This window comes from Saccopteryx bilineata, chromosome 6, assembly GCF_036850765.1.
Source record: "Saccopteryx bilineata isolate mSacBil1 chromosome 6, mSacBil1_pri_phased_curated, whole genome shotgun sequence".
NCBI classification, from domain to species: domain Eukaryota; kingdom Metazoa; phylum Chordata; class Mammalia; order Chiroptera; family Emballonuridae; genus Saccopteryx; species Saccopteryx bilineata.
Window position 1 is genome coordinate 204,618,836 of NC_089495.1, and position 20,844 is coordinate 204,639,679.

The window sequence follows — 20,844 nt, forward strand, 5'->3', positions numbered from 1 at the left end:
GGGCCTGGAGTGACGTCCAGACGGAGCAGTCCTGCAGGACAGAGCACTGGATCCCAGGGACAGCGGCCAGGGCTCGCTGCCCCGCGGCTCACCAGCGCCTTTCTCCCCTGCAGGACGAGCCCATAGCCCTGGACAAACAGCACTCCCGGGACTCCGCAGCCATTGCCCACTCCACCTACTCACTGCCAGCCTCCTCCTACTCCCAGGACCCCGTGTATGTTAACGGCGGCCTCAACTACAGCTACCGCGGGTACGGGGCCTTAGGCAGCAACCTGCAGCCCCCCGCCTCCCTGCAAACAGGAAACCACAGTAATGGTGAGTGCGGGGGACTGCGGCCTTGGGAAGGGGCAGAGGGGCTCCTTAGGGGCACAAGGGTCCTCCCAGTCTCAGTCTTAGCCAGTCCCTAGGGCAGAAAACAAGGAAAACTTCACCTGATTGAAACAAGGAAACCTCCTCCCTCCTCTACAAGGAGGTGTGCCTCATTCATTGCTCTGCTGGGCCTCTCTGGCTCCGCCCCCCGTGGTCCCTGTGAGCTAGGCCCCAAGCCCCAGCCAGCCAGCCAGGGCCTTGCTCTCCACCTGAGTCAAATCCTCTCCATACCCCCCACCTGACCCACTGGCCAGTCAGCCAGCAGTGGAGCCAGGATTTGGTCCCGGCCTGGCTCGGCTGAACTGGTCACCTCTGCTCAGGGCCTCGCTTGGGAGATGAGGTTCCTACACCCCGATGCAGGCCCTGAGCCCTTATCCCCATTACGTCATCTGGGGCTGTCACTCCCCTAGTGGTCCCCTGTAACTCGAGCTAGGCCACTCTGATGCTGACTTGACATAGACCAGGATGAGAAACAGTCCCTGAGAAGGTATAGACCTCCCCGTGGAGTTTGGTGCTGCCCGGAGTGGGGCCAGAGTACGGCAGGAGGGCAGCCGGTCCCACTGGTGGAAAACAGCCTGGGGCCCCAGGGAGCTGGCAGGGGTGGCCAGGGTGATCTCCCGGGCCAGCCGCTTGGATTTTGTCCTGTCTACGAGGGGAGACCCAGATTTTACGCAGAGGAGGCTTGGAAGGTGCTGTCTGCCCCTGTGATGAGATTTGAATTTGGGGGGTAGGGGAGCTGAGGGTAATACCAGGTTGCTGCTTGAAGAGCAGGTTGCAGGAAGGTGCGTCCCAAAGGCCAGGGAACCCCGGTTCTAGGTTTTGGCGGCACATGCCTGAGAGTTCCCCTCCAGCCCTGGCTGCAGGGACCCCTGGGCGCGAGGAGGGAACTGGTCCCTACCCAGGACGAGAGCCCCTGCACCCTCCACTCACCTTGACCCCCACCCCCCGCCAGGAAGTGTGTGCCGGGCCCTGGAAGAGTCCTTCCCCGGGCTTAACTTCTCATCCCCCCTAATGCTTCTTAACCTAAAAATAAGAGGCTGCCGGCCCTAATCTCGGAGACGGAGGGTGGGATGGCTGTCCAGGCACCAGGCGCTGCCTCCCTTGCAAAGAGCCATCTGATAGCTGCTGGGCGGGACCAGCCCCAGGGCAGGGCGGTCAGAGCCCCTCCTCGTAAGTGGGGAGTGGGGCCCCGTGGCCTTCCAGGTGGTGCTGGTAAGCCGGGGCCACATGGCATGGCTGGATCGGGGCTGCTCTGTGGGCGTCACCCCTGCCTGTCCGGGCACTGGCCCGCTGCACTCCCTGCCCTGGTCACACCTGCCCCTCCCCAGGCCTCGGTCCCGCCACTCAGCACCTGGGTCCTCCTGTGCCTCCTCTCCGCTGGCGCGTGTCCCACCGCCCTCCCCCGGGGGCAGCCCTCTGGAGGAGGGCGTGGTCAGCTCAGCGCCTGCGCTGGGCAGCTGAACGGGGCTCAGAGCTCCTCCCTAGGCTCACTCAGTTGTCACGTGGAGATGCAGGTCAGCTTAGACCCGGGCTCTGCCCGCTGCGCCTGCTGCGCTGGGCACGCGTGCCGCCCTCCAGCAACACCTGGCAACCTGACCGTCCTGCAACCGGAGCCCCAGGGAGGGCGGCTGCAATCAGATTGGCCACAGGAAACAGGGACAGTCTCCTTTCTGGGCCAGAGCCATAGCCCAGGAGACGGAGGACCAGACTTGGGGTGGGGGGCAGGAGGCGAGGCAGCCCAGGGCTCGCTCACCACCCGTGGCAGGCGGCTCCGGCCTTCCTCTGCCACCCCCAGGTCTTGTCTGGAGGGGACTGGGGCCGCCCCGGGGGAACCAAACACCCCTCCCCCCCCAGGCCCAGCCCCGTGGCACCCAGGGCCCAGCAGACCCCCTGCTCCCAGCCACACGGGAGCTGCAGCCCCACTGCCTTCCTGCTGGCGCCATTTTAACAGACCTCAGTGTTCCCTTACCGCACAGTCCCCAGGACCGCCTTCCCGACGTCCCTGTCCTAGAGAGACAATGACCCCACCTGACAAACTGTCCATATTAGACTCCCACTTCCTTCCTCATCTGGGGTCTGCACAGTGTTCTCGTTTCTGTAACTTCTTTCAAGCTGCTGCTTCTGGTCTAGATGTCTCCAGTGAGGAGCCTGACCCTCTCTCTGCCCAGCAGCGCACAGACTGGCACCGTCCGTGTAGGGAGCGCGGCCTCGCACGCCCGACGGTCACCTCCGCCTCTGAGCAGCAGGGCGGACAGGGCATAGGGGACTGACCTCGCTGGGTCAGAGAAGGCCGCCCACAGCCCAGGTTCTCACTAACTGGCTGTTTTCTTACTCAACACCTTGAAAAAAAATTACACTTTTCAAATTCTAGGAGCTTCTAACGTTTCCTGAGAGCCCCCTCGGAAGGCTTGATGCCTGTCAGCAAGCCTTCTGTAGGCTGAGCAGCCCCAGCACTGCTGAGGTCTCCTGGGCCGGGCTCAGCCCCAGGGCAGTGTCCTCAGGCTTTGGAGGGGGACTCAGGCTTAGGGACGTCAGGCCTTGGGGTGGCCGAGCCAGCCCCTCAGCCAGGACTGCCGAGGGCCACCAAGTGCCAGTTGTGGCCCGCCCTGTAGGGCTGCCTGGAGGAGGTGGGAAGGAACAGGGCCTGCTGGGCACAGCCCACGGCCCAGGTACCTCGAAGCAGCCAGGCTCCCTGCAGACAGCAGTTCCGGGCCCTGTGGGGCTCAGCTGCCCCTCACGCACCCCTCTTTCCCTCTCTGTGCCCCAGCAGCATGACTAACCTTCCCCTCAGGCGTGGAAGACCTCCTCTCAGCAAGGGGGGTTCAGGGCGCCCTGGCTGCTGAGATAGCTGAGCACTCCCAACCCCGCCCCTCCCTGTGGCCCCGCCCCTGTCTACAGCAGCGGGCAGCCCCTTCCCTGGTCCGAGCGCATATATGTGCACACACACACCAGTGTTTATTTTCTTGGTCTTCCATGGCTTGGCCCTGGGCACTGCACCTTTGTCACTCTCAGGGCTCAGACCCTGCTCACCTGCAGCGCCCTGTGGGGGCGTGTCTCACTCACCTGTGCCTCCGTCAGACCCACCGACAGCCATCCTCCTCGGGTGCCATCAGTGCCCGTCGTCGGCGCTCCGCTCGCTAGGCTGGGGAGTTGGGGAAGCTGTGTTGCCTCGAGGCGGCCTCCTCACAGGGAGACCAGAGCCAGGCCGCATGCTTGCCTGGGGAGCCCGTCCACCTGGTGGTCCTCAGAGAGAAGCAGAGGGTGTGGTCAGTGCCAGGGAGCCCTGTTCCCCAGCTGACACCAAAGCGCATGCCTATGTGCACGTGTGATCTTGGTTACACCTTTCAACCACCTCAGCTTCTTCTGCCTGTCACGTGGCGAGATCTGGTCTCCTTCCTTGCAGGATCATCCTGAGGGTTAATAGAGAACGCCATGTCTGGCCTGCTGGTCCCAGACCCCATTCTAGGCACTAGAGGTACACCCATCAAGATGGACAAGGGCCTCATGCCCAAATACCCAGCCCCCAGCCAGCCTCCGGGACAGCGGCCAGGATGACGGTGCCTCCCAGGCTCCGTGCAAGGTGTCCGCTGGCCCTCACCTCGCTCTCGCTCTCGCTCTCCCTCTCCACAGGGCCCACGGACCTCAGCATGAAAGGCGGGGCCTCCACCGCCTCCACCACCCCCACGCCCACGCCCCCCAGCAACAGCACCAGCAGGACCATGCCCACCGCCCAGCTCAGCCCTACGGAGATCAGCGCCGTGCGGCAGCTCATCGCCGGCTACCGGGAGTCAGCCGCCTTCCTGCTGCGCTCAGCGGACGAACTGGAAAACCTCATTTTACAGCAGAATTGACCCAGTGGCCCCCGGAGTGCACGACCCTAGGGAAGGAGGCCACCCCGGCCCGGACCCGGCTTCCTGCCTCACCAGTTGGTACATTTTGTTCTTTTTTGAAAGAGGTGGGATCCAAAGGAGCGGTTTGTAGCCACACTCCAAGCACCTGAGACTTTGGGCACAAGGACACTCTCTTTTGGAATCTCACCACACGGGTGCTCTGACCTGCTTGGAAGAGGCCAGCGGGGCGGCTTTGGAAGGGCTGTGCCCCTGACGGGGCGCTGGGGCCGCAGCTCTATGTAGGACCATCCTCGTGGACCCCGACGTTAGAACCCCACTCCCAGATAATTACCTTTCAAGTCTTAGGTGAGCAGAATTGCATATTTATTGAGAAAAACAAAGTGGACCCTTTCTTCCTCTCCCTTTAGTAATTTATTTTTCTGAAAATGGATTCTTTTGTGTTTGTACAGATTGCCAGTCTGTGTCTGTCTGATCAGAAGGATGTCCCCTGTGACCAAACATTCCATATCACTACACTGGCGCGGGCGGGGGCGACAGGGTGGGGCCATGGTAGGGCGGGTGCCCGGCGGGGGGCTGTCCCCCGAGCACCCAGCACCACTGAACAGGAGGCCCTCACCCACACCCACTGCAAAGCAAACACACACACACACACACACACACACACACACACTCCCCCCACCCCAGACTCTGCAGAAGCCCCAGCCATGGCCACCTGTATTCTACCTCACACTCCAGCGGGGCTTTTCCAGGACGCGCCCTGAGCCTGTTCTGAGCGGTGGTCTCCCACACCCCACACAGTGTGTCTGCCTGGGAGGTGTGTCCCAGACGGGGGTGGGGGGTGGGGGGTGGGGGGGGCGGCAGGAGCTGCTGGAGCCCACAGCGGGCTGGCCTGGCTCTGGGACAGGACAGAGCGCAGGGGGCCGGCTGCAGACCAGCAGGGCCTGGCCCTCACCCAGCCCCTGGGGAGTCCAGCAGACCACCGCTCCACACAGACCCAGGGCCCTCCGACGCCTGCTGGGAAGGGCCCGTCCCTTCTGGGTGAGCCACTGAGCAGGAAAGGCAACTGTGAGCTGCTAGGTGGACTCCGGCTCCCCTCCCTGCCCCTGTGGTGGAAATAAAGGGACCATGAACAACGGGAGAAACCGCTTGGGTTCTCCTAAGAGACCAGCCCTTCTTCTTGAGGGACCAGTCCCGGAAGAAAACCACCACCCCTGGAGTGTGAAGAGGGGCCAAGAGCAAAGGCTGGCCTGGTTCCCTTCCTCCCGATAGGCACTTCCTCTTGCTCAGTGCAATACCTACCAGTGCTGCTAAAACCAGGGACTCGCCCCGACCTCAGAAGGCCCACGGGCCTCCATGCAACACTCCGTAGCCATGACAGCAGCCCTCCGCTGCCCGCCCCTGCCCAGAGCTGGCAGAGCCCTCTGTTGCCTTTCCTCCCTCAGAGCAAAGAGCCCCAGGGGAGCCAGGGCTGAGTGGACCCTGGGACAGCCACTGAGAGCCACTTGACCCCAGAGCAGGCACCCCTTCTCAAACCAGCTTCTTCGCAGCCGACTGCCTCCTGGCACTATGGCAGAGCACCCCAGGATGACGCGGGGGGGGGAGGCTCCGGCGTGGGTACCCCACTCCATGCATCCTTCCCGCCTCCGACACCCCACCCCACACCACCTCTGCCTTCCATCGAACCCACCCCCGGGCCTCTGGTCCCGGTCCCGGCCACGACGCCCGAGACCCCTCCGCACAGCACAAGCCCCGATGCCCAAGGCCCCTGCCACACCCCAGCCCCCCTCCACCTGCTCAGTACACTCCCTGACATTTGAATTTGTGTAAATATTTATTTTTGTGTGTGAACAATATTACAAAGTAATCAGTAGATCTTTGGCAAAATGTTACCCCAGGCAGTTTGTGAAATCTTAATGTTAAAAACTGGCAGAGACAATCGCCGCCTTAGAATCCTTGGTATCAGTTGCTTAACATGTCGTTTCTCCTCCCGACGGCCCCAGGCCAGGCACGAACCTTTGCTTTCCTTAACAGGAGCGAGGAGGACTGGGGAAGGGGCTCCTGCCACCCAGCCCCCCAGGGGTTAGACCTAAAGATCACATAAGCTGCGGTCTGAAGTCGCGCTTTTTTCCCCGAGCTCAGGCTCCCCTAACTGACCACCTCAGCCAACCTGCAGGAGAAACAGAGGTCCGGTGTGTTTGAGGGAGAAAGGAAAGGTCCGGAATGCCAGGGGCACTAGTCCCCGGGAGCTCTGAGCACGCCAGCAGGTGACTCTGTGGGAAGGGGACCTATCAGCTCGGTCCAGCAGGGAACCTGTCCTGTTTGGCTTTTGTTTTAAAAGATGCAGCATCAACCCCGTCCCTCTGTGTTCCTGACTTGGAGAGCACCCCACAGCTCATTCTGCGGAGCCTCACACCTGCTGTCCCCCTGTCACCCAGGACGCCTTCTCCCAGAGCCCTGCCCCACAACCACTGAGGATTCCTACAGAGGGAGGGCCTCAGGGCACAAATTAGTCATTTGAGACCCAAAGTTTAAAAGGTCAGGAGAGCGCAAAACACACCAATCCCAGAGTCTTGCAGGGGTTCCAATCCCCAGAGGACAGAACCCAGAGACGGGGCTGATTGGTCTTAGTGGCGGGTCATCCAGACCAGAATGGTGGGACGCATCTGGAGTTCATTTACCCTCAGCACTTGTACGAACAGACAGTGCACATCCAAGGACAGCATGGGGGGGCGAGGGGGGGGGAGGTTTTCAGAAGGTTTCAAACAGGTGGAGCCCGGCCATCCCTGTTCCCAAGGGCCACTTAGGACTCCGGGAGTGGTTATAGGATTAACTAACTACCAGTTCCATTTTCAAAAATGCTGCTTTGAACTCAGAGGGTTGATACATTTAATTTGTAATTTTTTGTAAAACTTTTTACAAGATAGTAAAAGTATTTCACCAGAACACCGGTTTCAATCCGTCCATGGTCTGATTTTTATATAATTTAGTGGTGCTTTATAGATACTTTGTTTTTGTTGTTCTGGGCTCCAACAGCTCAATCCTTTTTCGCCTGTATCTACCTAAGACCAATGTGAACCTTTGTATTTTTGCTCCTAATTTTGGACTCAGTGAAAGTGTACTGTTTACATGTACAGATGCCCCCGCCCCTGTGTGTCCCGCAAGACTCGCTTCTGAGGAGGAGGGTGTACCTCACTCCGCTCACCTGCTTAGCAAAGCCACAAAACAGAACCTCTCACGTTTTACCTACGTTTCCACCTAAAGACAAAAACAAGAAACCTGTACCACACAGAACTCAGATTTACTAAAAAAAAGAAGAAAAAAAACCAAACTTGTCTAAGCTCCAAAAAAAAATCTCCACGCAGCAACAGATGGCTTACGCGTCAACCACAAGGTCCACTTAGAAGCAGGGGTCAGACCAGAGACCCCCGTGGCCGTCGGTGGGTGACTGCGTGGGGAGGTGACACGTGGAAGCCAGACTTGGCGGCAGAGCTGTGGGGTGGATGTGGTCCTCCCGGCAGCCTGTGACTGGGAAGGCCAAGATGCCTCATGGGACCTCGAGGGTCAAGCCACCCAGGCTTTAGGGACACCCCAAGGCCGCCAGTCCTCTGGCGTAGAGCAGAGAGGTTTTGGGAAGAGCGCGAGCTCCCTGTCTGAGGCCGGTTTTATCTTCCGGGCAGGAGCCCCAGGAGGCGGCTTGGGACTAAGGTGTCACCTCCGGGGAGGGGCAGGGGCTCCCCGATAAGCATACGGCAACGAAGAAGAACAGTGGACGGCACCAACTTTTAAAGGTGACTCTTACTGAATCGATGGCTTCACCTCTAAATTATATTTTTACAGATATGCACCTATGCAACTTAAGTGGCTCTTCTAAGCAGGCGAGGACTTCCTCCTCAGCGCTCTATCGGAACTACTTGTGTTCTCTCTAGTGAGTTCTCCCAGTAAATGTGGCTTACTGTTTTAATTCTTAGACCGTGTCTTCTCTGTGTGATGCAACAGAACTCCGTTTCGTTTGTGGATTGACTAGCACAGGCCAGCCCCTCTCCCTCACTTAACAAAAGACCAATGAGCTGTTAATCGAGCTGTTATCTCCATGGTATTACCTGCTAAATGCACTGATTTCATAAGTATGTGGAATCCTTTTTTCTTTGGAATCTGTATATCATATATAAGACTGAATCTACTTAATAAACACTGAATAACAAAGCGAACGCGTTCTCTCCACTGTGTCCTCACGTGGGCCGCGCCGCCGGCTGGACCTCCTCCTCCCCGAGCCGAGCCAGCGTGGCTCTGGCACGCCTGACCGCTGGGGGAGGCCGCCTGGGCCCAGCCAGAAAGCTCACACGCCGAAGGCCCTTGCTAACCCTTTTCCTGAATGAGTGAACCGGTCGCTTCCTTCGGCCCCTAGCCCCGTGAGAATGGGAAGGAGACGACCCTTCCCTGGTGCTAGCCCAGGGCCGGTGGCAGGAAGTGCCCTTGTCTCCACTTACAGAGGGGCTGGCGGGCCAGTGACCAGCTAGGTCCTACCCTCAGCGGTTTCCTGCAGGCGCACCCCCCCCAGGTGCAGCTCCCCCACGGACAGCCACCTCACCTGACAGTCCCTAAGCGCTGCCCTGGACATTCGCGGAGACACCATCCCTGGCCCTGAACCTTCACTGTGACATTCCTCCCCTCCACTCGAGCCCGAACCCCAGATCTCACCTCGAAGGAAACCGAAGGGCTGCTGTTTCCAGAGACATCTGCTTGTGCACAGACTGTCCTCCTACCTTTAGGTTCAAGTTTAGAGGAAAAGTTGCAGGACGATGGGCAGGAACAAAACTGATTGGCATGAGTTTAAAAATGATGTCGGCCTGACCTGTGGTGGCGCAGTGGATAAAGCGTCGACCTGGGACATTGAGGTTGTCGGTTCGAAACCCTGCACTTGTCTGGTCAAGGCACATATGGGAGTTGATGCTTCCTCCTCAACTCTCTCTCTCTCTCTGTCTCTCCTCTCTAAAATGAATGAATAAAAATAATTGAGCAATATTTTTAAAAAAATATTTGACCATGTGTATTAAATGCTTAAACATAAGTTTTACTATTAAAATCATGTGTGTACTTACACACACACACACACACACACACAAAATATGGACGTTTTCAAACACTTATTTTTCATAACAGCAGAATTATTTTTTCAAAATAGAAATTCTGTGCAGCTGCCAAATCTGTAAAAGGAGAGGGGCCAATCGTCTGAAGCATTGTATGCAGGAAGCGCACATGGGGGGCTAAGATTCATACGGATAGCAGCAGTCATAGCGGAAAGTGACACGCTGGCGCCGTATCCTTCCGTGCGCATGCACGTGGGAACCACAGCAGCAAAGTCGCAGCCCTACCATGAAAACGTCTGTGCTGCCGAAGCTACCGCTCATGAGAACCGCCGAGGGGACATCAACTCCCACAACCTGGGACAACAGAGAATCCAGACTGGCCACACGCAGAGCGCACGGGCGGAGAGAGACAGCATTTACCTCGGCGGCGGTGCTGTGCGAAGCACTGGGGTCCGAGGAGAGGCGAGCGGCTGCGTCCATCTGGCTTCTTCAATGGAGCGTCCGACCTCTGCTGTTCACAGGACACCAACTGGGAATGCCCCCGGAGAGCAGGGAACTCACGTTTTCACAGTGACAAAACAGGCGACCCGCACTTCACTCGGTGACAGGAAGGGAAGCCCACGTATGTCACTGCACTTCCTAAGTGATTGAACATTCACCGTGGAAGCTTGGTAGCCCCAGGAGACTGGAGGAGCCTTTGCAAAGCCCTCTCTTCTTCTTGATCTTGTGTATAAACCCACGTTAGCTTTGTCACCTGTCAGGGGACTCTTAAATGGGGGGGGAGGGCAGCTGCCTCGGGAGCTCCGCACCCTCGGACACACAGTGTGCATACCGAGGGGTGTGGGGAGCCCGGACCGTCCATCGGGCTCTCAAAGAAGCCAGTGTTCCCAGAAAGGCCTCCACCTTTTGGTGATTAGATATTCATTCCAGGCTTTCAAATCAATGCAGAGAGGAGAGGAGCACAGGGCACTGTCCAGATTTGGTTTCCACTATTAATCTCTAAGGTCACAATACCCACCCTCTTTTGTCACTTCAAACGGTGAGCAGCCACCGGAACCACATGCAGATTTCTACTGTAAATTCATGCAGTGTTCGGACGAGCAAGCAAACAGCCTGGAGTGCTTCCTGTGCGCCGAGCCCTACTACGTTTCTGAAGTAGAAATGACTATTTCCATCCAGAGACGGAAACGCTGGCAACCGCAGCGCCGGCAGAAGCAGGGCCTGCACGCTCACCCACAACATCCGCCTCCCCGGTGGGACGCCACTCCAGACCCCATCACTCTCTCAGCTCTCGCAGACTAAGACAGATTCTGGGACACAAAGGCACACGTACACACCTCCGCCACCAGGTGGCTGCCCGGTCACCACAGAGCCCCTGGACCAACCAGCAGCACCAAAGTCGCAGCTTGAACTGCCTGCCTGCCCCCAGCGGTGCTCGGCCGCACGGGGTCGATTTTCTCCAATTCACAGGGAACAAATGAACAGATTTTCGTGCATCTTTACTTTCCCATCATGGTACGTTTTTAAAACACTTTAGGCTTATTTATAGACCATGACAGGTCCTGCCAAACACGAAGACGTGTATATATAAAAGTTCTCCAGATAAGCCTGAGGACTGAGAGGTCAACCCCTGCAGGCTGCCATCCACTCAGCCTAGCTCGCTCCAGGGGCGTCAGACCCCATCCTGGACCACCACCTCCCTCACTGCTGCCCACTGTAGGCAGCCAGGTGCTCAAGGTCGGCACTGCTCCTGGTCCCGACTGATCGGAAGCCATTAGGAAGCCCTGGGGCAGTCTCGGCCTCTCCCTCTGGGAGGAGCACCCTCTTCACTCTGATTCCCATTTCCAGACCAGAGTGGGAAAGCTCACCAACTCACACGGCCAGTGAAACGGACAGGCTGCGCCTTTAGGTCTCACCTCGCAAGAGCTCCTCCCACAGCAGCGCGAGCCCCAGCGCCAGGCGATGGCATTGGCACGTGCTCTCAGTGCCGCTCCTGCATGGTGGCCTGGCCTTCCCACCCTGGCGGGACAGCCACAGAAGATGACCGAGGCCTCGGTGCAGGTTGTACAGGTTTATTTTTCCAATACCACAAGAGACAAACAAGAGCAGTGCTTTCCCTGGGCAGCCCTGCGGCCCAGACCAGTTTCAAACTGGACCCTCGAGTGGCCCCAAAGGTCACAGCAGGAAGGAGAGGGTCAGACGCGCTTGGGCCTCTGCCCCCGTCTTTGGTAAACAGAAGCTGACGACTTGGACTCGGCCATTACTGCGCATAAGTCACCGCACCATCGCAGACAGCCCACTTGGGCTTCAGATGCCAGCGCCACAGCGGACGAAATGGGGGGAGAAGACGACCGTTCCTGCGAAACGACACCTGCTGAAGTCATACCGAGGTTGCACTTCACACATGAGCACTCACTCGGGGAGGCTGAAGTTGAACGAGGACTCTCAACTCTGCGACAAGTCGAGACACAAGAAAAAAAAAAAGGCCAGGCGCAGGATGAGGAGAGACGGCTATGGAGACGTCTACTGATGAGGCTGGGAGGGGCAGGCAGCAGGGGCGGCTGTTTCTTCCCAACCCGCTGCTGCGAGGAGGTCGACAGGAGCCGCGTGGCCCTAGGAGAGCGCGGTCCAGGAGCTGCTGACGGGCGGCGGCCCTGGAGCCAGGGCTAGAAGGCCCGCCGGGGCTGCCCGGCGCACTCACCCTCAAATCCAGGCGCACGGAACACTGGCGGTGGCGACTTCCACACGTGGCAGTGAGCAGCAGTGGAGCTTGGAGAAGAGACCTGAGGAGCAAGACGCGCCTTGCTCCGTAGTGGCGGGCGGGCGGGCGGGCTGGCTGGCGAGGGCCCTACAGGCTGCCGCGGGCCCACGGGGCGACCGGTCACAGGGCACAGGGCCAGCCCGGTGGACCGCGAGTCGCTCCCTCCACCCTCGGGCCCGGCAGCACGGCATGCAGTGGCTCTGACACAGGTGGGAAGCAGTCCGTTACACCACTTTAATGCAATGATGCCCAAGACGTAAAGTAAGGGAGAGACGTTCGTGTTCTCTGTACAATACATCCATTTACAGAACCGGCCAGTACTGTGTACAACATATAAATACATGGTAAAACATTAGAGGTGCATAGAGCATACTTACAGAAGCCAAAAAATTCACTTTATACATCCAAGGGTAGAGTTAAAAATATAAAAATAAGAAACACACACTGCTTTGAAATGTAAAATGACTTTCACATACACAGGTGCGTGGAGATGCCCGCTCCCATGAGTTCAAAGTGATGGGGAGGGTGTCAGGCAGGGGCGTTTACCTGCCAAACACCTGGACATCTGACTTCCAGGGTCTACAGATGGCATTCTAAGGTAGAGGGCCTTGTGTCTGACCCCATTGTCCAAGCAGGTCTATTCAGGGTTCCAAAAGCTCCTGTGGGCCAGTAGATTGTGATGAGACAGCAAAGGCCCAAATTAGCTTCAGTAACAGAACCAAAGGTCAACCGGGCTCCATCAACTGGCACCAGAATGAACTGTGACCCTGACGTCAGCCGGAGCTTGAGCCCCCTGGTGGGCACTGCTGGGAGTTCCCTGAACCCTGCACTGGTTCTCCCCCCAGCCATCTGCTCCCCAGAGAGCAGAAGGAGAGACCGCAGGGAGGGGACAGTGGAAGACTGGCATTTCTACCGAGTTCGGGTAGGTCAGTTCCCTTGGCGGAGAACGCAACCTTCTTCCTCAGTTCCAAGTCCCTCTGGGCTGTCAGGCAAGCTCCCCAGCCCACAGCAAACATACGTGGGGGCTCGGCTGGCTGGGTGGGCTTGAGCAGCCCAACAAGTTGCTCTGTGGGAAACCCCTCCAGCAAGACAGGAAGGTTGGTAAGTGAAAGAGAGGGCCTTTAGCACTATAAATTTTAGAGACAGGAAAGAGTGCTCCTGCCGAAGAGACTGAGTCTATTATATCAATGGTATCTGTATACAGATTTAAGATCATTATCAAAATACACACGCTAAATATACAACTTTTCCCATGGCCATAATTTATTATCTCACCACAAGGCACAATACACAGAGCTTTGAGGGTCCAATACAGTCGTCGTGACAGAAGGCGCCACAGCCCTGGCACATGATCATGGCTTTCAGGCTGCACGCGCACTGCAGCGAGATGCTCTCCACCCTGCTGCTGTCGGTGAACATCTGCAGGGACAGGGCCGCACTGCGGCCCGCGCCGAAGTTCGCTTTGTGGCTCAGCTGCACCACGCTGCCGGCCAGGCCTTTGGGGAAGGCTGGGGAGCTGGTGGAGTAATTAAAGCTGGTGGAACTTAGCTGGAGTTTGGAAAGCTTCCCGTAAAATGCCTGTTTGATGTTGAGTTGGGAGGGGATAGAAGAAGGCTCCAGAGGCTGGCTGAGCCCTTTCCCAGGCTCTCGGGGCAATTTCCAGAAGGGCAGGTCAAGGACAAAGGGCATCGCTTGCAAGTGATCCACCAGATTGTGAGGGCCAGGCCCAAGCCCAACCGTGTTTCTATTCTCTGCATTCGCCTTAAGAGGCCCCCCCACAGAGGTCTTCTCACTCCTGACGCAGCCCACAGAGACCGGAGGCGGCTTCGGAGCCCAGTCCTCCCTGGAAGTCTGTACCCTGCCAGACACAGGGTTCTTACTCGGCCCCAGCTTCCGACCGGGAAAACCAGGAGGGGCATCGGCGGGCAGAGGCACTGGCTCCACAGGCCTGGGGCCCTGGAGGGCCGCGGCCAGGTTCCTAGAGCCAAAGAGCCTCTTGCCTTGGCCTCCAGCACCGTCCTGAGCACCCAGGGCCCGGCCTGGCTGGTGTGGTGCCGGGGGGATCACATTTGGAGATGAGAAACGAGGGGCTCTCGAGGTAGTGAGATTTCCTGGACTTCTGACCGGGGCAGCGCTGGAATCACTGCACGGGGACAGAGCACAGCCTTCCTTCTGCTCTTCAAAACTGAAGAGAGAGAACTGCTCTTTGGAACCCACTTCTGCTTTCCCAGAGGCAGCCATTGGGTTTGTCCCTGGATACAGGGGGTCTGCACTTGGGACCATCTTAGAAATCTCTTGGGGTGTTCCAGGAGTCTGGGTGGCCTCCAGCTTGGCAAGACCAGTGTTTGCTTCATGGCTGTCAGGCAGAAGAGGTTCCTTCGCAACTCTTAGAGAAGTGGGGGCACTCCTGCTCACCACACAGCTGTTTCCCCCAGGGCCCTGCACAGCTCCCACCCGCTCGTTCACAAGTGGGAGCCGTGGGGATGCGGCTCTGCTGCCAGAGAGCGCAGGAGGAAGGACCTTCTCCGTGGGCAAGCTGCCCTGCAGCACCTGCATCACGAGCGGGTCAGTGGCCTCCACAGACGACCCCGGCCTCAGTGGGCACTCGGCACTGGCCAACAGCAGGGAATCGGGGATCTTTGGGGGGACCGCACATACGCGAGACACCCAGCTCTGAGGAGCAACCTTCCTGTCCGTCCTTGTCACCAGACTCTGGTCACCATTCCCCTTGGACAGTGAGGCAGAGCGGCTCCAGGCGTGCTTCTCCTCCCTGTCCACCACCCAGACCCTCTTCACCACTGGGACTTCACCAGGGTCCGCCTCACTGCTGTCCTCAGAGAGGGGGCCTTCCAAGTCAGAGGCCGTGTCTGTGGACTCGCCGTGAGGACTGAGCGCGTCAGAGTCTCCGTTGACTTTCAGCGTTTCGATCCCTACCTGTTTGTGGTCGTTGTCGTCTATGCTGTCAACACAGCCCCGAGGCGGTCCTGTCCAGAGTGGGGGACAGCGGGGGAGACTCAGACCCTCTTCGGCTGCCAGCCCCTCTGGCAGCGCAGGAGTGCGGGGAGCGGCCTCCTCCCACTCCCCTCCAGCCCGCAGCTCCGCAGACGGGGCGTTCCCTCGGGAGCCAGGTCCGGGCTGCCCCAGCATGGCCTTGTCATCGGACAGGCCAGGGACCCAAGGGGCGGTGCCCTCGGAATTCAAGTCTTCTTGTCCAGTAGCACCTTCCCTCACGAGCGGGCATGGGTCACCCAGTCTTAACTCGTCAAATTGTCTGTCCTTCAGGCAGCCAGCCACCGACGACTCAGGGGTGGAACTAGGCGTCACATTCTCAGGATCCTTCATGGGTGGATTAGCGTCACTGTCCAGAGTCTGGGTGGTTCCTTCCGACGTAACATCCCCCAGCAGAGACTGAACGGGACCCCTGGCAGCAGGAGAAGAGGGTCCTTGCTCCTCATCGTCCCTTTCCCAGGAAGTAGCTCCAAACTCATACTCAGTTCTGACGTCAAGATGCAATACAGGCTGCTCAACCAACCTCTCAGGCGCCGGGGCTTTGGAGGACAGCGGGGGCAGAGCCTGGCATGGCTGGTCCCCAGTGGGAGCAATGGGGAGCGGGGATGCTTCTTCTAGCCCACTTGCGTCTGGTGCCCTCTGCAGTGGGCAACTCTCCTCCTCTCCACGAGATGCCAGGTGCTCCCTGCCGGCTCCGGGCGCGGCGCCTCCAGCCGGGCCACGCTCCCCGTTCAGAGGACAAGGCGGCAGTAGTTGTGCTCGCTGTAGATCTGACGCACAGTCTCCAGGGGTGCTCGGGGCTCCCCTGGGCTCAGCGTGGCCACGGGCCTCACCACCATCACTACTGGCGCTGGCTTTGCCACCTCCCTCATCGGTGGCCCTGCTGCCACCTCCACCCGGGCCACCCCCCCCTCCGATGGCAGTGGTGGACGCCTCTCGATGGCAGTGGTGGCCTCTCGCCCCTCGGACCTGCAAAGCACGGGCTTTAATGTCTGCGAGGGTCCTGGCGCCAGTCCAGCCCCGACAGGAGGACTCTGTGATGGGGACAATGCGGGGGCATATCTGGTAGGTGGGCTGGCCTTTGACCACCCAGGGGGGTTTGATACGTGAAAGTTGTATCTGCAAGAGAAGAATCAGAAAACAGTTTTAGTTCCCTGGGTGCTGACCGAGGCACTGAAGCTAAATGGGGCTTCTCGTTCAGGGACCACAGCCTAGAGAGCCAAATCCTTTTCCTTAAAAATGGACACAGGCCCTGGCCGGTTGGCTCAATGGTAGAGCGTCGGCCTGGCGTGCAGAAGTCCCGGGTTCGATTCCCGGCCAGGGCACACAGGAGAAGCGCCCATCTGCTTCTCCACCCTTTCCCCCTCTCCTTCCTCTCTCTCTCTTCCCCTCCTGCAGCCGAGGCTCCATTGGAACAAAGATGGCCTGGGTGCTGGGGATGGCTCCATGGCCTCTGCCTCAGGCGCTAGAGTGGCTCTGGTTGCAACAGAGCAACACCCCTGGATGGGCAGAGCATCGCCCCCTGGTGGGCATGCCGGGTGGATCCTGGTTGGGTGCATGTGGGAGTCTGTCTGACTGCCTCCCCGTTTCTAGCTTCAGAAAAATACAAAGAAGAAAAAAAAAAGGACACCACCGTGGCACAAGGGCTGTCCACTACACCACACCGTTCTGAGAAGTGCCAGCTCAAGGGCTGTTCTATGCCACACTTCTGAATTTAATTTCTGGGGGGACCTGTGCAAGTCACTACACAAAAAAAGCTACCACCACCTAGTAATAAATTTTAAATCCCCACAGGTCTGTGACCTCTAGAGATAACTTCAATCAAACGAACAAACAAGTGAAACAAAAGAGCCCCACGCCCCCACTGCCACAGGGGTCACAGGAATGGATCTCGTGTGGAGGGCTCTACACACCCCCATACACACAGGGCCCTGCGAAGGAGCCCCACAATCTCCCGGCCCCAAGGGGAAACAGCCTCCTACCCGGATGGGCGGGACTTTGGGCTCTTCTTTGGTGGGCTGTGGCTTTTCGGAGTGAACACTTTCAATTGTGTTACGAAAGGACTGACGATCTTCAAGCCGGGGCTTCTTTTCGGGAAAGGACGCAGAGGCTGCCTCCTCAAAGGACTTCCTCTTCTGGTCCTTGGGCTCCTGATCAGCAGTGTCCTGGTGCAAGCTGGGAATTCTGTCCGGAGAGGCAGAGGCCCGGGCCAGGCCGTCGGCATCAGCCTGGATCCGAGAAGCCCCAGTGTCCACAGCAAATTTGGGGCCCTCAGGGTCAGGCGCAGCAGGGGAAGTGCCCGGCAGGTGGGAACCGCCTCCCGCCGTTAAGTCAGTCTTCGCCTCCCCGTCCTTGAGGAAGGGGGTGTCTGGTGCCACAGACTGTGCGTCTTTAGAGATCCCTCCTTGCTCTAGCTCCTGCTTTTTATACAGATTCCTTCTGGCTCTGGTTCGGAGATCGGGCCGAGAGCGTTTCTTGAAATGCCCGTCTCGTTGCCGGGTGGCCGGACCTCGCTGTGGCCGCGCTGGTTCTTCTGGGGCACTCAAGTCACTCTTGATTTTAGCCTCCTTCTGGCCCACATTCTGCTGCAACAACTCTTCTCTGGTCAAACCCAACCTGCAAACCAAACTTACGCCATCAGTTACAGGGCAGAGAGGGCGCATCACGTCTGCTTCAGGTCTATGCACGACGCATGCACAGACACTAGGTATCTCAAAACAAAACGCATCTGCACGGTGCACAGCACCCACCACAGGACTCCCCCGCAGCGCCCCTCTGAGCGGCCCTGAGCTAAATGAGCCCCATCACTGCAACCCGCCCTCTCACCCGGCAGAGGTGTGTGTGACTCTGAGAACGTCTGCCTTTATCCCCTACAAGCCCAGACCAACACTCACGGCACGAAGTGCTTACTTCTGGCCATAGTAGTCCTCGAAGAACTTTTCTTTCCACTGTTCCACCTTCTTTTCCTTCTCCATTTCCTGTCGTATCCTGACTTGCATCTCATGAGTGAATTCACCTAGAGAGAAATAAACTTTTTTGAGTACACGCACAGTCAGGATACCCGTGTCTTACGGAAAGTATTTCTACCTCTTTTTTCTCTTTTTTTTTTCTTTTAAGCAAGAGAGACAAGATGGGAGAGAGATGAGAAGCATAAATTCGTAATTGTGTTGATGTCAGTTGTTCACTGATCGTTTCCGTATGTGCCTTGACCCCCGAGGAGGCTCCAGCCGAGCCAGTAACCCCCCTGCTCAAGCCAGCGACCTCAGGGTTTCCAACCTGGTACCTCAGCATCCCAGGTCAAAACTTTATCCACTGCTCCACTGCCTGGCCAGGCTACCTCCTCAGTTTTAAAAATGTACGCGACTCTGGTGAGTTCAGAGACCCTCCCCATACCCCACTCCCTTCACGCTGGGCCCTGGGTCCTCCAGAGCATCTTTCACATCATGCTCCCAGGACAGAATGCGTCTTACAAGAGAAATTCATTCTTCCGTAGGGTGACTAGTCAAAAAATAGCAAGCAGTACATTGTTCAAAAAAGCAAAACAAAGACGAGCCAAACAAAAGAAACCTTACTTCCTGTGCAGAAAGTTAACCCAGCGACCCTGACTGCTTGTTCTTAGAAAGGCCCGCTTACAAGGGTGGCCTCTGGCTGACATCTGGGAACCCGGATTCTGGGAGGGTTCCTACACCCTAACTGATATGAATGGCTCTCTGTACCTAAACTGTTTCTACAAACGAGACGGTTTATGGCAAGCCCTGTCCTCCGGGGACTCTGGAGTGTGGGTATGTGCCAAGCACAGGCATGCTGCACCATCAGCTCCCTAGAAAGCCCTGGGCACCGAGTCTTTAACGAGCACCCCTGCAGACTGGATCTCACAAGTGTTGTCACAGCCTGTTGCCGGGGCACCGACCGCATCCTGTGTGACTGCGCTGGGAGAGGTCCTGGACGCGTGCTCCTGGTTTCCCTGGGCTCCACCCGGGCGGCCTGCCCCATGCTGACTTTGCTCTGGGTTCTCTCACAGTAACAACTACAGCTCCGAAGACGACTAGGCTGAGTGCTATGAGTCCTCGTGAATCGGAACCTGCAGGGCGTCTCGGGACCCCCCCCAACACACTCCCCTCATGGCTTCCCCACAGAATTATACTAGAAAAGCTAACGCTTACCCCAGTGACAGTCTAAAAACAGAGCATCTAGTGAAGATGAGGTAGGTCAATGCCACGATGCATGGTCCTCCCCCCGTCTAAGACTTGGCCACGCTCACTGAAGAGCAGGAGCCAGCAGTGCTGTGACAGAGAGGCCAGGCCAAGGGCACATACACAGTCATGAGAGCCCCGTGCTCTGCACCCTCGTTGCAGCTATGGTGCACAGGAACACCTGCCACACCGATCAGCACTGAGGAAAGCTCGCCTCACACGGAACACTTGCAAAGAGATTGCTGAGAACGAGTGTTGGAGCTTTGACTACCAGAAGCCGAGCGCCGCCGCACACCGCAGCCCTGTGGCCGTCGCGAGCACATCTACTCACCATCCGCCAGGCGCTCCCGCCAGCTCTGGGCCGCGTGGGTGAAAAACTCGTTGTTCAGGGCACTGCTGCTGAGGCGCAGCAGGCCGTCGGTCCCCACCTGGAAGGATCAGGCAAAGACCCCAGCCAGTGAGAAACTCAGAAGGACAACGGGGCTTGCCCAGGGAGGAGCAGAGGTGGCAGCAGCCGTACCTGTCTGTCCACCTCGGGCAGCAGCAGGAGGAGCTGTTGCTGGAAGTGGGCCGGCAGGGCGTGGAAGGTCCGCGAGTTGATCAGGGCCCGGAGGTTGGTGTTGACAAGAATGGACCCAGGTGTCTCAAAATCTACCTCTTCCCCTCTGTTGCGTTTCATCTGACCTGTGGTTTTTGAAGCAGTAAAAAGCAAGGTATAGGTTCTTCAGGGTTTTTTCAGCTTCTTAAATGAAGAAAGCAAATGCTGAGGGCACTCAGCTGCCCAGAACCTGTCGGCACACAACCTGTGCCGCTGTCCAGCCTGCCCTGACCTGTGTGACAGCGGTGCTCTCCCGGCCCCGCCACTGCCGCCAGACCTGAGAGATGGCATGGCGTGCACCCTCCCAGACGGGAGGGTGCCGCACGGCGCTGCAGCCCGCAGAGGACTGAACAAGGTGGAGGCCATCTACGCCCCGCAGGAGGACGTGCGGAGCTGCCCTGTGCCGAGGCTGACGAGGCGCGATCGTCGTGCGCGGGGACTAAGGCTGCTTCAAGCGCACTGAAATGTCAACACCTCGCACAAGAGCCTCAGCAAATGTCACTTTTATTTTAAAAAGTCAGTCAGAGTAAGACCTAGGCGGCCTCAGACCGAGCACTGCTGGTGAGCTGGAAAGGCCGACCCAGTTCCTGCTTGGGCAACAGTTTATGCCCCTTTCCACAAGCCAGGCTAGTCCCCTTCGTGATTTCCGGGGCCCGTCCACAGGCAGCCAGCACGTGGGCCGTGACATCAACCCTGAGACAGCACACTGGACCAGCAAGCAGCCTGCTGGGGCGGGAGGGGCCACTACTGAGTCTGTTGTCTGGGTCTCCCCAATTCAGTGCAAGCTTCCACTCAACACGCTGACCAGGTCCGAGAGGGCTGCCGATAGAGGCAGCGATGTTGGATACAAATGTGGCAGGACGCTACCAATGGAGCAGGTTCTCCACAGAGAAGCTCAGAAGCGACGTGCACTCACGCCAACACCGGGTAAGCCACACCCCAGGGCAGGCTCAGACCAGGCCCTTCACAAGGACAT

At 58.2% G+C, this 20,844-nt stretch overlaps 2 protein-coding genes across 8 annotated transcripts in view; one reads left to right on the plus strand and one right to left on the minus strand.

Moving 5' to 3' along the window:
• NOL4L (nucleolar protein 4 like) overlaps positions 1–8,424 on the plus strand; it is a 130,627-nt gene extending 122,203 nt beyond the window's left edge. For all 5 annotated transcript variants that reach the window (XM_066234255.1, XM_066234257.1, XM_066234256.1 and 2 more), the window contains 2 exons: positions 114–315; positions 4,000–8,424. In XM_066234255.1, the coding sequence (XP_066090352.1) occupies positions 114–315; positions 4,000–4,220 (423 nt within the window). In that variant the 3' untranslated portion in view covers positions 4,221–8,424. The remainder of the gene's footprint in view (positions 1–113; positions 316–3,999) is intronic.
• Positions 8,425–11,369: 2,945 nt separating this feature from the next.
• ASXL1 (ASXL transcriptional regulator 1) overlaps positions 11,370–20,844 on the minus strand; it is a 59,156-nt gene continuing 49,681 nt past the window's right edge. For all 3 annotated transcript variants that reach the window (XM_066234129.1, XM_066234127.1, XM_066234128.1), the window contains 5 exons: positions 19,791–19,954; positions 19,602–19,698; positions 17,988–18,093; positions 17,060–17,693; positions 11,370–16,196 (listed from right to left, as the gene is read on the minus strand). In XM_066234129.1, coding sequence (XP_066090226.1) covers positions 13,335–16,196; positions 17,060–17,693; positions 17,988–18,093; positions 19,602–19,698; positions 19,791–19,954 — 3,863 coding nt within the window. In that variant the 3' untranslated portion in view covers positions 11,370–13,334. The remainder of the gene's footprint in view (positions 16,197–17,059; positions 17,694–17,987; positions 18,094–19,601; positions 19,699–19,790; positions 19,955–20,844) is intronic.